General features: G+C 65.6%; 1 protein-coding gene across 3 annotated transcripts; it reads left to right on the plus strand.

Annotated features, from left to right (window-relative positions):
• Window positions 1–1,297: 1,297 nt before the first annotated feature.
• Window positions 1,298–10,814, plus strand: DUSP9 (dual specificity phosphatase 9). 3 transcript variants are annotated; one of them, XM_029240948.1, is made up of 4 exons: window positions 1,298–1,466; window positions 6,935–7,342; window positions 8,608–9,057; window positions 9,315–10,814. In XM_029240948.1, exons 2-4 carry the CDS (start codon window positions 6,970–6,972, stop codon window positions 9,638–9,640), a joined length of 1,149 nt encoding a protein of 382 aa, XP_029096781.1. In that variant the 5' UTR covers window positions 1,298–1,466; window positions 6,935–6,969; the 3' UTR covers window positions 9,641–10,814. The 3 variants fall into 3 exon arrangements, with proteins under 3 accessions (XP_029096781.1, XP_029096780.1, XP_029096779.1); XM_029240947.1 differs by having other exon boundaries at window positions 1,303–1,476; XM_029240946.1 differs by lacking the exon at window positions 1,298–1,466 and adding an exon at window positions 6,132–6,324.
• The last annotated feature ends 680 nt before the right edge of the window (window positions 10,815–11,494 follow it).

The raw sequence follows: 11,494 nt of genomic DNA on the forward strand, positions 1-11,494 counted from the left end.
CGTCGAGCGGCACGACCCACACACAGTTTCGTTTGCTCGCTCGTGCGGTGTGGTTTTGGCAGTTCAATTCCGCGCTGGACCCCGGGCCCCTGATGCTGAAGAGGAGGTGAAAGGTCAGCCCAGCCCAGGGCACCTTAGGCCTGCCTGTCAGATGCACCTGCCAGTGGGTGCAGCCCAGAAAGGCCCAGGGGCTCGAGCAGGGGGAGGGTTGTAAGGGTGGGCACCTGCTGAGGCCGGAAAGGGGCAGAGGGCAGGGTGGGCATGCCAAGCTCCCACAACCTGGAGAGAAACTGCAGCAAAGCTTAGCAGGGCCCTTGGAGATCACGAGGTCTGCGCCTTTCCCCAAGCGTACGGATTAGGAAAAAAGCGGCCCCTCTCCTCTCTTTCCCAGGGGAGCGGACCCAGGGGAGCCCAAGGCTGCAGTACACACTGGCCAGGAAGCCTGGCCTCCCTCGGCTGCCCCTCATCCGTGTGGCGGCTGGCATCCCGGCTCTGCCTACCTTCTTCTCCATGCCCTCCCGGCCTTGAGCCCGCTCGGGCCCTGTCCCTGCACTCCTGTGTGATCGCCAGGAAACCACTGCCTCGGTTTCCCTACTTATAGCATGGGAAAGGTCTCCTCCGACTCCCAGACTGGCATAAGGACCAAATGAGGTGCTGGTGGCCTTGGGTCCGGAGGAAAGCAAACCGGGCCTGGTGACAGCACCCCCTCCCAGCCCCAGCCCCAATGTCCAGCCTCCACCCCTTCCAGGCGCTGAAGCCAAAATGCTATGACCGATTCATGAAAAAGGGAGAAGATAGTGCCAGGGGGACCGGTGGTTGGGGGCACTTGCGGTGCCGTCAGCTGGACCTTATGCCCCATCCCCTGTGGCGGCAGGAGGTGGCTCTGGGGGCCAAGCTGTGCCTGGTCCTCGATGGGTCCCTTCGCTTCTCTTGAGGGTAGCAGGGGTGCCAGCAGAGACTCTTCGGTGCAACCGTCTCCCAGCCCAGGCCCTACCTAGGTCAGGGCCCCCCACCCCACTCCGGCACCCCAAGCTCGGAGACCCCAGGCAGCGGGGCCGTTGGGGGCCGGGGGCTGCAGGGGACACCGCGGACAGGGGCCACATTGGGCAGAGCGGGCAGAGGCTTGCAGGTGGCAGGAAGGCGGGCGGGGGAGGTGGAGGGAGACGCTGGGCAGGCCGCGGCCCCTCCCCGCTCCCTCCCTGCGCGCCGCCGGCGACATTGCCCCTCCTGGGCAGGGGGCGGAGAAGACGGCGACGGGAGAGGAGGAGGCGGCGGCGGAGGCGGGATTTGGAGTTTCCCTCCGCAGCGGCGGCGGCGGCGGCGGCCCCTCGGCTCCAAGCGAGGCCGCCGCCCGAGGCTCCGGTGGCGCTCGGCGGCAGAGGCTGTGGCGCTTCCCGCCGCCCGGGCTTCGGAAACTTCCCGGCCGCAACGCGCGGAGCCGGCGCAGAAAGCCGAGCGGAACGGAGGTGAGCGGAGGTGAGCGGAGCACGCGGCGCCCGGGCACCCACCCCACCCCCACCCTGCCTGGCCGCCCCCCGACGTGCGCTCCTCCACCCTGCACCCCCAAAGTCTTGCCAGAGCGCACCCCACAGGGCCAACGCACGCGCCCCTAGGAGACCCAGGCACGCGCCCCTGGGAGATCCACTCAGTGCTACCACCGCACACCCCCCGTGCACATCCCGCCCGTGCACCTCCCGTGTCCATGGCCACGCACACCCCCCGACACACGCGCGTGCACAAACCATGCACCGCGGACCCAGGTCCCTGCAGTGCACACGCCAGCAGCCGCTAAGTCACCATCCACTACTGTCCCCAACTCAGGCCAGCACCCATCCCAGACGCTGCCACGCCTCAGTACACACCCAGGCGCGCGAGCGCGCGCGCGCGTTCACACTCTCACACACACACACACACACACACACGCCAAACACATCCCTGCGATGTCTGCACTAACATAGCTCTCCTCACCGTGCCCCACCATCTCCAACTCCCCATATGCTCATTACAGACACCCCACCCACGTTCCCAGCCCAGAGACACTGCAATCCGCCCAGCCCTGAACAAACCCCAACACTAACCCCCACCCCAGAGGCCGACCTCCCCACTCCCTGAAGCCAGGCCCGCTCCCCAGGCACACACCTCTAGCATCCCCAGCACGCACTCCCATACACCCCAACATGTATGCACACCTGCTGGATTCATGCTCTCCAGCACCCTGCCCCGCCCCCATCGCAAATAGCCCTCAACATCCCCCAGCACATCCCGAGTCCCTCCCACCACCACTCCCCAACACCTGGCACGCGGGCTCTAGAGGCTGCAGCATTTGGTGGCATCTCTGCCAGGCGCCTCTGGCTCGCCTTCGCAGCAGCAGCTCACCATCCTGAGACCCCCCAGGTGCCTCCCTAAACAGACCCTGAGGCTCCCCAGCGACTGGCTTGGCCTCTTCCCTAAGAGATAAGGAAGGCAGTTGGGGTGCAAGGTACCGTACTTAGATGGGGGGGAGGGGGCGGGGAAGAGGAAGGGAGAGGCAGGCACTGAAATGGAGGCGGCCCAGCTGGGACCAAAGGGGCCCCAGTTGCTGGCACGCACGTAGTAGGTGGGTTTCCTGGGGGCATGAGTCGGAGTGCCGCGTGTGCCCGTCTGCCTGTGCGGTGGGGGGAGGGCCGTGTGTGCACGTGTGCTTGTGCGTGTCTGTTGGGGGCGAGTGTGTGACCCGCTGAGGAAACAAGCAGGAGCGGTCCCCTCCTGGGCTCCCTCACGCAACAATTGGTTTCATTCATTCATGCCTTCTTTTGTTAACGAGCATTTCTTCCATGAGCGCCGCGTGCCAGGCCCTTCACTGGGGGCTGGGGCCAGCTTGGGGCCGGGCACACACCCGCTCCTGCCTTGGAGGAACTCCCAGTCCCGCGAGGAGACCGACCGGGAAAAGCAGAAAGCCATCCCCAGCGGAAAGTGGATTTGGTGGAAAAGACAGTGGATTTGGCAGGAACGCTGTCGCTGGGAGTTCTGCCCCTGGCCATGTGACCCGGCCGCGACAGCCGAAATTCTGCCACTCGGCCCGGCGGGAACCGTGTGTTTCGGGGGGGCGGGGGGGGGTGGGGGGGGGGGGGGGGGCGCCGCCCCCGGGAGGCTCCAGGGACCAGAAGGCGCACGCGGCGCGCGCGAGGCCTACGGGAAGCGGCGTTTCCGCGGCCTCCGAGGGGCACTGGCTGGGCCGGGCGGGGGGCCGGGGGCGCCCGGCGGGAGCTGGGGCGGCGGGCGCAGCGCCCACCCTACGGGAAGCGCGCGGCCTGGCTCCGCCCGCCGGAGGGGGCCTGCCGAGGCCCCGGCGCGCGGCGCTGCCTCCCCCTGCCCGGCGCGCCCGGGGAGCGGGTGCGGGGCGGGGCCGGCGCTGCGGGGGCCCGAGTGCGGGCGGTCCGGGCGAGGGTCGGGGGAGGGGTCTTGGCTGCGTTCAGCCCTGCAGTGCGGAGGTGGCAACAGGTTCCAGTCTGTCCTGCTGCTGGCGCAGCGGGCGCTGCTGGCGCCGGGCAGCGAGCGCTCACTTTCGAGATTGAATGCCCCTCCTGAGCGCTCTCTCCCGGCGGGAGGGCTGGCCGGCAGGGGTCCGGAGCGAGGCTCAGGGGAGCCCCTCCTCGGGCGTTGCGAGGCGCAGGCCCCGCAGAACCCCAGCCCGGGGGCGGGGGTTAGGGTTTCTTGGAGCCTAGTTTCCTCTCCCCTCACCCTTGCAGAAGTTGCCTCCCTTCTCACCCTCAGCTTCCCAGCCCGGCTCCGGTCACCTCCCCCAGGGAGCCCTCTCCAGAAAGCAGGGCTAGGCACCTCAGGAGCTCCTACCTCCAGCGGGGTTGGCGACCGTCTCTCCAACCACGCTGAGGCCTCAGGACAGGGCGGGTGGGGACACGTATCTCTCCACCTCCCTGTCGGGTGCTGCCACCCCCACTGCCCACGACTCTGCCAAGCCAGACACCCCAGGCTGGCATGTTGCAGAACCCCTTGGTGCCTTCAACCCCTGCCCACCCCAGGCTCCTGCCCACAGCTGCAGCAGGCCTGGAGGGAGTCCCCAGGCTTGGGGCCCATGGGCAGGTAGCAGCCAACCTCTGTCTCTGGGAGCTAGGATGTGAGGGAAAGGAAATGCCCCCCACTCCGCTCCGGCCCAGCTGGCAACCTCGGGGAACTGAGCCCTGGAGCACAGAGGAGGGAGACAGAAACCTTGTGGGGAGGGGGGATGGCTGAAGAAGGAACAGAATCAGGACAGGCTGCAGAGGAGGCTGGGACTAGGGGCAAGGGGACCCAGCCCAGCTGTCTGAGGCCCCTGGACGCATGTGGTGGGACTCAGCCCAGAGACCTAGACATGTCCCGGGCTGGTGGCCCACTGGGCCCGGAAGGGAGGGAGGGAAGGAGGGAGGGAGGAAGGGGGCAACTGGAGGCCCCTTCGAGGCAACCTGGCTCTCTGTAAGCTGCCCTCTCCCCAGCATTACCTCCCAAGTTTTCTCATCTTACTTTGTGGTCCGTGAGAGGAGTCTTTGGCAGCCACACTGGACTGAACCGTCCCAGAGAGTGGCCCTCCAGTGGCTTTGCACCCTTCACCCCTTAGTTACCTGTCTTGTGGTGCTCATCCTGTGTGCATAGCTCTGCCTTCTTTCACTTAGTTCCTTGGGGTGGATTCCCAGAAGTGGCCAGAGGGTGTGGTGTTCTTCCCAGCTGTGGATGCCCAGTAGCAAGTTAATTTCCAAAAGGGCCACACCAACAGAGAACCCTCTAGCAGCCAGCGATGGAGGAGCAGGCCAGTTTCACAGCACCCTTGCCAGCACTGGGAGCTCTCATTTTGAGAACATTTCACTAATGTGACAGGTGGGAAGTGTTACCTTGTTTTCTGTCGTTGTTACCTTGTTTTTTTAAATTTACTTTCCTTCCACGACCGAGGTTGAACCTTCCCCCAAACGCCTTGGACCGATTGCATTTCCTCCTTCATGCAGTCTTTTCTGCTTCCTTTGCCCATTTATCTATAGGAGTCTTAACCTTTTGATTAAGCTGTATGAGCTTTATCTTATCTGCTGTACATTTTCCTTCAACTCTGCTATTTGCTTTAGATGGGCTTGAAGCAGAGAAGGGACAAGACCAGACTTTTCAGAAACCTCCCCCACCTCGTTTCATTGTCTCAGCACTTATCACACCTGGTATTATCTTGTCCGGTCCCTCGGTTTATTACTGACCTGTCCTGCAGGCCTGGGAGTGCTGTGCAAGCAGCGGCCCGGTGTGTCCTGCCTGTTCGCCATCCTGTGTCCATGGAAGGTATGGAGGACACCGTGGGCCTTTGCTGCAGGGCAGGGCTGAGGGGGGTTGAGGCAGACAGGCCTGGAGGTAGGGAGAGGCCTTTGGAAGCTATGATGGTGACCCAGGCCGGTGCAGGGGGCAGAGGGGAATGTCCAGATGTGAGAGACATTTAAGTGGAAATGACTCGGCTCTTGACAAAACGAGGAGCCAGGGGTGGCTCCCAGGATCAATAATGTGATAAGAACAGAGCACCCCACTTCAGGGCTGAGAGCACAGAGCTCCCGGGGCCTTTGGCCTGGCCTGTCCGAAGGAAGCCATTGTGGTGCCCAGAAGCTGCCCTCTGCCTGCCCAGCCCTCCAGCTAGCCTTGGGCAGGGTTCTGGCCAGGAGGCAGCAGCGGGTTTCTGGTCCCGCTTCCCCCTCCCCTCCACGATTTCACTGGCATCCCATGGTAGCCAAGGCGGTGTCTGTGAGGGGCCTGTTATATAGATGGGGCCGCTGAAGTCCAGTCAGGGCACGCGATGGTCACCCCAAATGAGTAGGGCTGGAGGCAGCCTCTGGGGCAGGGCCACTGGGCTCTTGTCCCCACCCCTCCCCCTGCCTCCAGGGGCCTGACTGGCGCCGGCCAGGGGAGCTGCAGCTGGTCCCCTGCTGGGCCCCTGACCTGCCCTTGGCCTCTGCCCTGGCCCAGTCCCGCTTCGGTGGAAGCCCCGGCTCAGCGCGCCACTTGCAGGGCCCACTCAACTGCTTTCGAGGGCACCCGTTGGCTCGCTGGCCCCCCTGAGCCCGCCCCCGCCGCCCCGCCCCTCCAAACGGCAACTCCACGTCCAAAGGCAGCAGCTTCCAAGGTGGAAGCTGGGTCCCACTGCCAGGAAGCGGCTGGTGCGCGGGCGGCAGTGGACTCGGCCTCCACGTGCGCGCCTGCTCCGCTGCCCCGCCCTCTTCCCGGTGGCCGGGCTCGGGGACTCCCTGCCCGCGGACGGCGCCCCTCGTCCCGCGGTGGCCGTGGCTGGGACGTCCGCGCGCGGCCGCTCGCCGCGGGATCACGCTCCAGGTCTCTCTCCTTTTGTTTTCTACGGGGGGGGAGGAGGGCAGCTCCGAGAGGTCCGGCCGGCCGAGGTCCAGCACCTCGGCACCACCTCTATTACCCGGGCCCGCCTGGCCATGCGGGAGATCTCGGCCTGGACCCCCTCTCACGCGCACACGCCCCCCAAGTCGGAAGCTCGAACGTGGGGAGTGACTGCGGGCAGGCAGAGTGAGAGACGGACGCAGAAAGGGGGTGTGGGGGGAGATGGCCGCGGCCTTGGGCCCCCAGGAGTGGCCAGGAAGGGACCCACGGCGGCTCTCGAAGGGACCGTTGGACCCCCAGCCTTCCTCTTCTGGGGGACCTCTCACTTCCCTTCCTGGGACAGGAAGCAACGCCGAGTGGCTGCCTGGGGCGTTTTTCTAGGGGCGCAAGGGGCGCCTTTCTGCATATCCTTACTGTAGGAGGGGTACGAGAAGAGAATCAGGCAGTAGAGGGGCGTCCCTGCGGGACCCTCGGCGCCCGCCTTCAGGACCCGGGCCTGGCTTCCCGCCTTGGCCCCCGGGCCCGGGCCCGCGCCCGTTGGCGGCCGGGCGCGAAGGACGCGAGCTCACGTCGCGCGCCTTCCCTCTCTCTGCAGCTCTCGGGGCCCGACGTGCCAGGAGCCGCGAGCCCATGGAGGGTCTGGGCCGCTCGTGCCTGTGGCTGCGCCGGGAGCTGTCGCCCCCGCGGCCGCGGCTGCTGCTCCTGGACTGCCGCAGCCGCGAGCTGTACGAGTCGGCGCGCATCGGTGGGGCGCTGAGCGTGGCCCTGCCCGCGCTGCTGCTGCGCCGCCTGCGGCGGGGGAGCCTGTCGGTGCGCGCGCTCCTGCCTGGGCCGCCGCTGCAGCCGCCCCCGCCCGCCCCGGTGCTCCTGTACGACCAGGGCGGGAGCCGGCACCGGCGCGGGGAGGCCGAGGCCGAGGCCGAGGAGTGGGAGGCAGAGTCGGTGCTGGGCACCCTGCTCCAGAAGCTGCGGGAGGAAGGCTACCTGGCCTACTACCTACAGGGTAGGTGCGGGTGGTGGCCGGCGGGCACCAGCCCGGGGAGGACCCCAGCCCAGGGAGGGCCGGGCCCCACCTTCTGAGGACATTCATGATTCATTTGACCTTGGGCAAGCCCGGCCTCATTTTGTCTAAAGTGGAGGTGAGGTTTCCCTCCCCTGAGCATGACCTTGGGGAAGTCCTTCACTCTTGGGAGCCCCAGTTTCTGAGTCCGGAAAATGGGGAGAATCTGCCCTGACCTGGCTCCCTGGATGCTCAAGAATGGAATACCCAGTTCGGGCTCCCAGCCCCCATCCCATCATATCACCCCCTCCCCCAGCTGCTCAGCCATGGGTGAAGGAGGCTGGAGCCACAAGAGGACAAATCCCGCTCAGCAAAGGGTCTGGAAGGGGGAGGGGAAGAGAGAGGGAGAGAAGCAGTGAAGGCAGGAGGAGGCAGAGAGCTCCCCCCTCCCCTGCCTGCCATGGTCATGGCAGGGCTTGGGGGTGGAGGGGAGATGGGCTGATACAGGCATGTTGGCTCCTTGCCAAGCCAAACACCCCCAGAGATCCAGGGTAGGGACGAGATTCCCATGAACCTACAGAGCCAGCTGTCCCCACCTCCCCATCCAGGAGGGTCATTGGCCTGTCGTCCGTTGCTCCATTCTGAATGCACAGGGACGTAGAAATACATAAAATGTCAAATTTCCAGGCCCCCACCCCCATTCCCAGGGAAATAGTAGTTGTTTGTGGATGGAGATGTTCACTTCTTGGGACTTTGGGACCATCCAGGTGGAGCGCTGCACTCTCTCCCAGGCTCTCTGCCCCTTGGGGTCGACCTCATCCCTGAGGAGAGCGCAGGCAGGGCTGTAACCCGGCCCCTGGCCTCGGGGTGCTCCTGGTCGACCTGGGTCAGGAGACCCCCAGGCAGAGAACTCACATCTGAACCTTTCCTCTCCTTTAACTGATGGCCGCTGTCTTCCCCAAGGCTGGCAGTCCATCTAAACTCTGTGGAGCCCTCGTGCCTGCCTTGGCTTGGCCCTGGGGGGGGGGGGGTAAGATCCTCTTTGGGTGGCTCTGCCCCAGCCTGGCGCCTTGCAGCTGCCGCCAGTGCTGAGCACGCCACACGGGAGACCGTATAGGTCAGCTGCTGGCTTTCGAGTTCCCTTTGGAGACATCTGCCAGCCGCCTCAGGCATCGGAATTGTCCAGGGTCGGGGTCCCTATCCCCAGCCAGGGCACTCGGCTACCCAGGAGGCCAGATCAACGGGATCCTCCCCTTGTCGCCTCCCAGGTGGCTTCAGCAGATTCCAGGCCGAGTGCCCTCACCTATGTGAGACCAGCCTTGACAGCCGTGGGGGCCCAAGCACAGCTCCGGTGCCCAGCCCAGTGGTGGGGCTCGGTGGCCTGTGCCTGGGCTCCGACTGCTCCGACGCGGAATCCGAGCCTGACCGAGACTCCATGAGCTGTGGCCTGGATTCGGAGGGTGCCACGCCCCCCCCAGCGGGGCTGCTGCCATCCTTCCCCGTCCAGATCCTGCCCAACCTCTACCTGGGCAGTGCCCGGGATTCAGCCAACGTGGAGAGCTTGGCCAAGCTGGGCATCCGCTACATCCTCAATGTCACCCCAAACCTGCCTAACCTCTTCGAGAAGAACGGCGACTTTCACTACAAGCAGATCCCCATCTCGGACCACTGGAGCCAGAACTTGTCCCAGTTCTTCCCGGAGGCCATCGCGTTCATTGGTGAGGCCGCTCTGCACTCCCCCCTCCCTCCCCAGCCCCGGGCCTGGCTGCTGGCCTCTCCCACGTCTTCCCTGTCCCTCACCTGGGCTCCTCCAGGCTCAGCTGCCTCTCCAGAGCCCCGAGCCGGGATGGCCCTGCGGGGGCCGGGCACCACTGGAGCAGCTCCCCAGCTCGGAGGATGGGGCGGGGACTGCCAGGGACCCCCCCGGAAGGCCACCACCCGCACCTCACGCGGGCCCCCCTCTGCCCCCACCTAGACGAGGCCTTGTCCCAGAACTGCGGGGTGCTCGTTCACTGCCTGGCGGGCGTCAGCCGCTCCGTCACCGTCACCGTGGCCTACCTCATGCAGAAGCGCCACCTCTCGCTCAACGACGCCTACGACCTGGTCAAGCGGAAGAAGTCCAACATCTCGCCCAATTTCAACTTCATGGGGCAGCTGCTGGACTTCGAGCGCAGCCTGCGTCTGGAGGAGCGGCGCGCCCGGGATGGGGGCAGCGGGGGGCAGGAGTCGGCCGCCTCCGACCCGCCCTCCTTCTTCACCACGCCGACCAGCGATGGCGTCTTTGAGCTGGACGCCACATAGGGCCCCGGGCCGCCCCCCAGCGGGTGCGCCCAGCCCAGCCACCCGCGTGCTGGGGAAGAGGAGGGAGGGGGCTCGGCCTGGGGGGGCGGGGAGAGCACAATACCTCATGTGGAGCTGTGGGACGAGGCAGGAGCCGGGAGCCCCTCCAGGGTGGCGGTGGGGACAGGCCTGTCCTACCCACTTGAAACATCCACGGGAATCCTATTAAACGTGCCTATGGGCCGGGCCTGGGGCCGCCAGCCTGACCCGCGCTGCTTGTGGGCGGAACCCCGCTCCAGAACCTGCCTCTTCTGCGACTGTTCCTTTTTCCTTTCGGGGGGAGGGGGTGGGGATTCCCATCCCCAGAGACCATTCCAGGTGGCTGCACTCGGCCGAGCTGGCCGGGCGCCGAGCCCCCTGCGGCTTCCCCTTTCGGGAGGGCCGTGTGCCCGTTCCGGCCACCTCGTCTGCCACAGGGACCCACTCCCTGTCCCATCCCTCTTCCCAAATGGCTACTTATGGGGAGGGGTGCACCGCCGCCACCAGCATAGTCACCCACTGCTCCTCCGCAGAGGGCTTGGGCCTCCTGGGACTGGGGGCCTCCCCGGGGACATGGCCTTGGAGGCGCAGCGGCCACCCAGCGTCCGCAGGGACAGCCCCTTTCTGGGTGGCTGCTTGCTGGGCAGCGCTAGAGGGGAGGGTGCCGGCCTGGGAGCCGCTGGGCGGCTCCCGGCCGCACATCTGGCGCCCTGACTGTTTATCCACTTGACATTTGAAAAGATGCTTTTCTTCCTCTTCCCCCAGATGTCCTGACAGGATCACTGGGGCTCTTTGTGACTGAGGGTGGTCAAGCTGCCGCCAGAGGAGATGGGGTCTCAAAGCAAGAGCTGCGGTGGGGGAGGGGAAGAAGCAGGCCTGGATTTTGCTGCTGTGGGTCCCACACAGCCGTGGTGGGTTTGGGGGGCGGGGAAGGGGCCGAGCTGCACACACACACACGGTCATTCATTGCAGTACGTACCCCTCACGGGCGGCGTGTGTGCGTGTGTGTGCGTGTGTCTATGTGTCAACACTCACACACCAGCCCGCTTACAGACCCGGCCCAGGGCCAGCAGTCCCCGCAGCAGGGCCATCTCACCCTTGGGAATGCACACCACGGCTGCTTTCCTTAATTGTTCCTGAATAAATGGTTTCTGTAAGATCCTAAACAGCGGGAAGCAGCTTCCTGAGCACCTTGGAGAGTTTGGGGGAGAAGGCAGGGAGGGAGACCTGGGGAGGGGGTGTGCTGGGCTGCTCGGGCACTCGCGCACCACCCGCCCCCATGTCACTTCCCATCTGGCATCCACACTGCCTGTCAGCCCGACCTCTGGCTGAGCCGCCCATTCACTCACTGAGCTCCTACTCTGTGCCCCATGGCTCAGGACCAGGACCCAGAAGTGACCATGGGGGGTTGGTAGCTGAGCCCTGAGACTCAGCGCAGAGTCCAACCCAAGCCCCAGTGTGAGGAGATGGAGCTGCAGAAGGACCCAAGCTGGTGAGGGACACGGGAAAACTGCACATCCAAGCATGTGTCCCTCTGGCTGACACTGTGGAATTTGGCCTCCAAAGGCCTGGGTTGGGGGCAGGGAGAGCCTGCGGAGGCTACTGGGCCACCTGCAGTGACCTGCTCCTTCCGGCCTCCCAGCCTCAGCTCTGGCCGCCTCCAGTGCCTTCTGCACACTAGCCAGAGCGGTCGCTCTAAAGACATGATTCCCGGTGATGGAGACACGGCAGGAAGTGACAGGAGGCTGGAGGGTGGGTGGAGACAAGCACAGTGTGAGAAGGCAGTGGAGGCTTTGTGAGCAATGTGGACCACGTGTCCAGAGCAACCCTCCCGGT

This window comes from Monodon monoceros, unplaced genomic scaffold (assembly GCF_005190385.1).
Source record: "Monodon monoceros isolate NGI ecotype Baffin Bay Population unplaced genomic scaffold, NGI_Narwhal_1 Super_Scaffold_22, whole genome shotgun sequence".
Taxonomy (NCBI): Eukaryota; Metazoa; Chordata; class Mammalia; order Artiodactyla; family Monodontidae; genus Monodon; species Monodon monoceros.

What these genes read in the sequence shown, in the direction of transcription:
- DUSP9 (XM_029240948.1), top strand. Translation starts at nt 6,970, where the DNA reads ATGGAGGGTCTGGGCCGCTCGTGCCTGTGGCTGCGCCGGGAGCTGTCG. An exon ending in CCTGGCCTACTACCTACAGG is followed by an intron (nt 7,343 to 8,607) that starts GTAGGTGCGGGT and finishes GTCGCCTCCCAG; the next exon opens with GTGGCTTCAGCAGATTCCAG. An exon ending in GGAGGCCATCGCGTTCATTG is followed by an intron (nt 9,058 to 9,314) that starts GTGAGGCCGCTC and finishes GCCCCCACCTAG; the next exon opens with ACGAGGCCTTGTCCCAGAAC.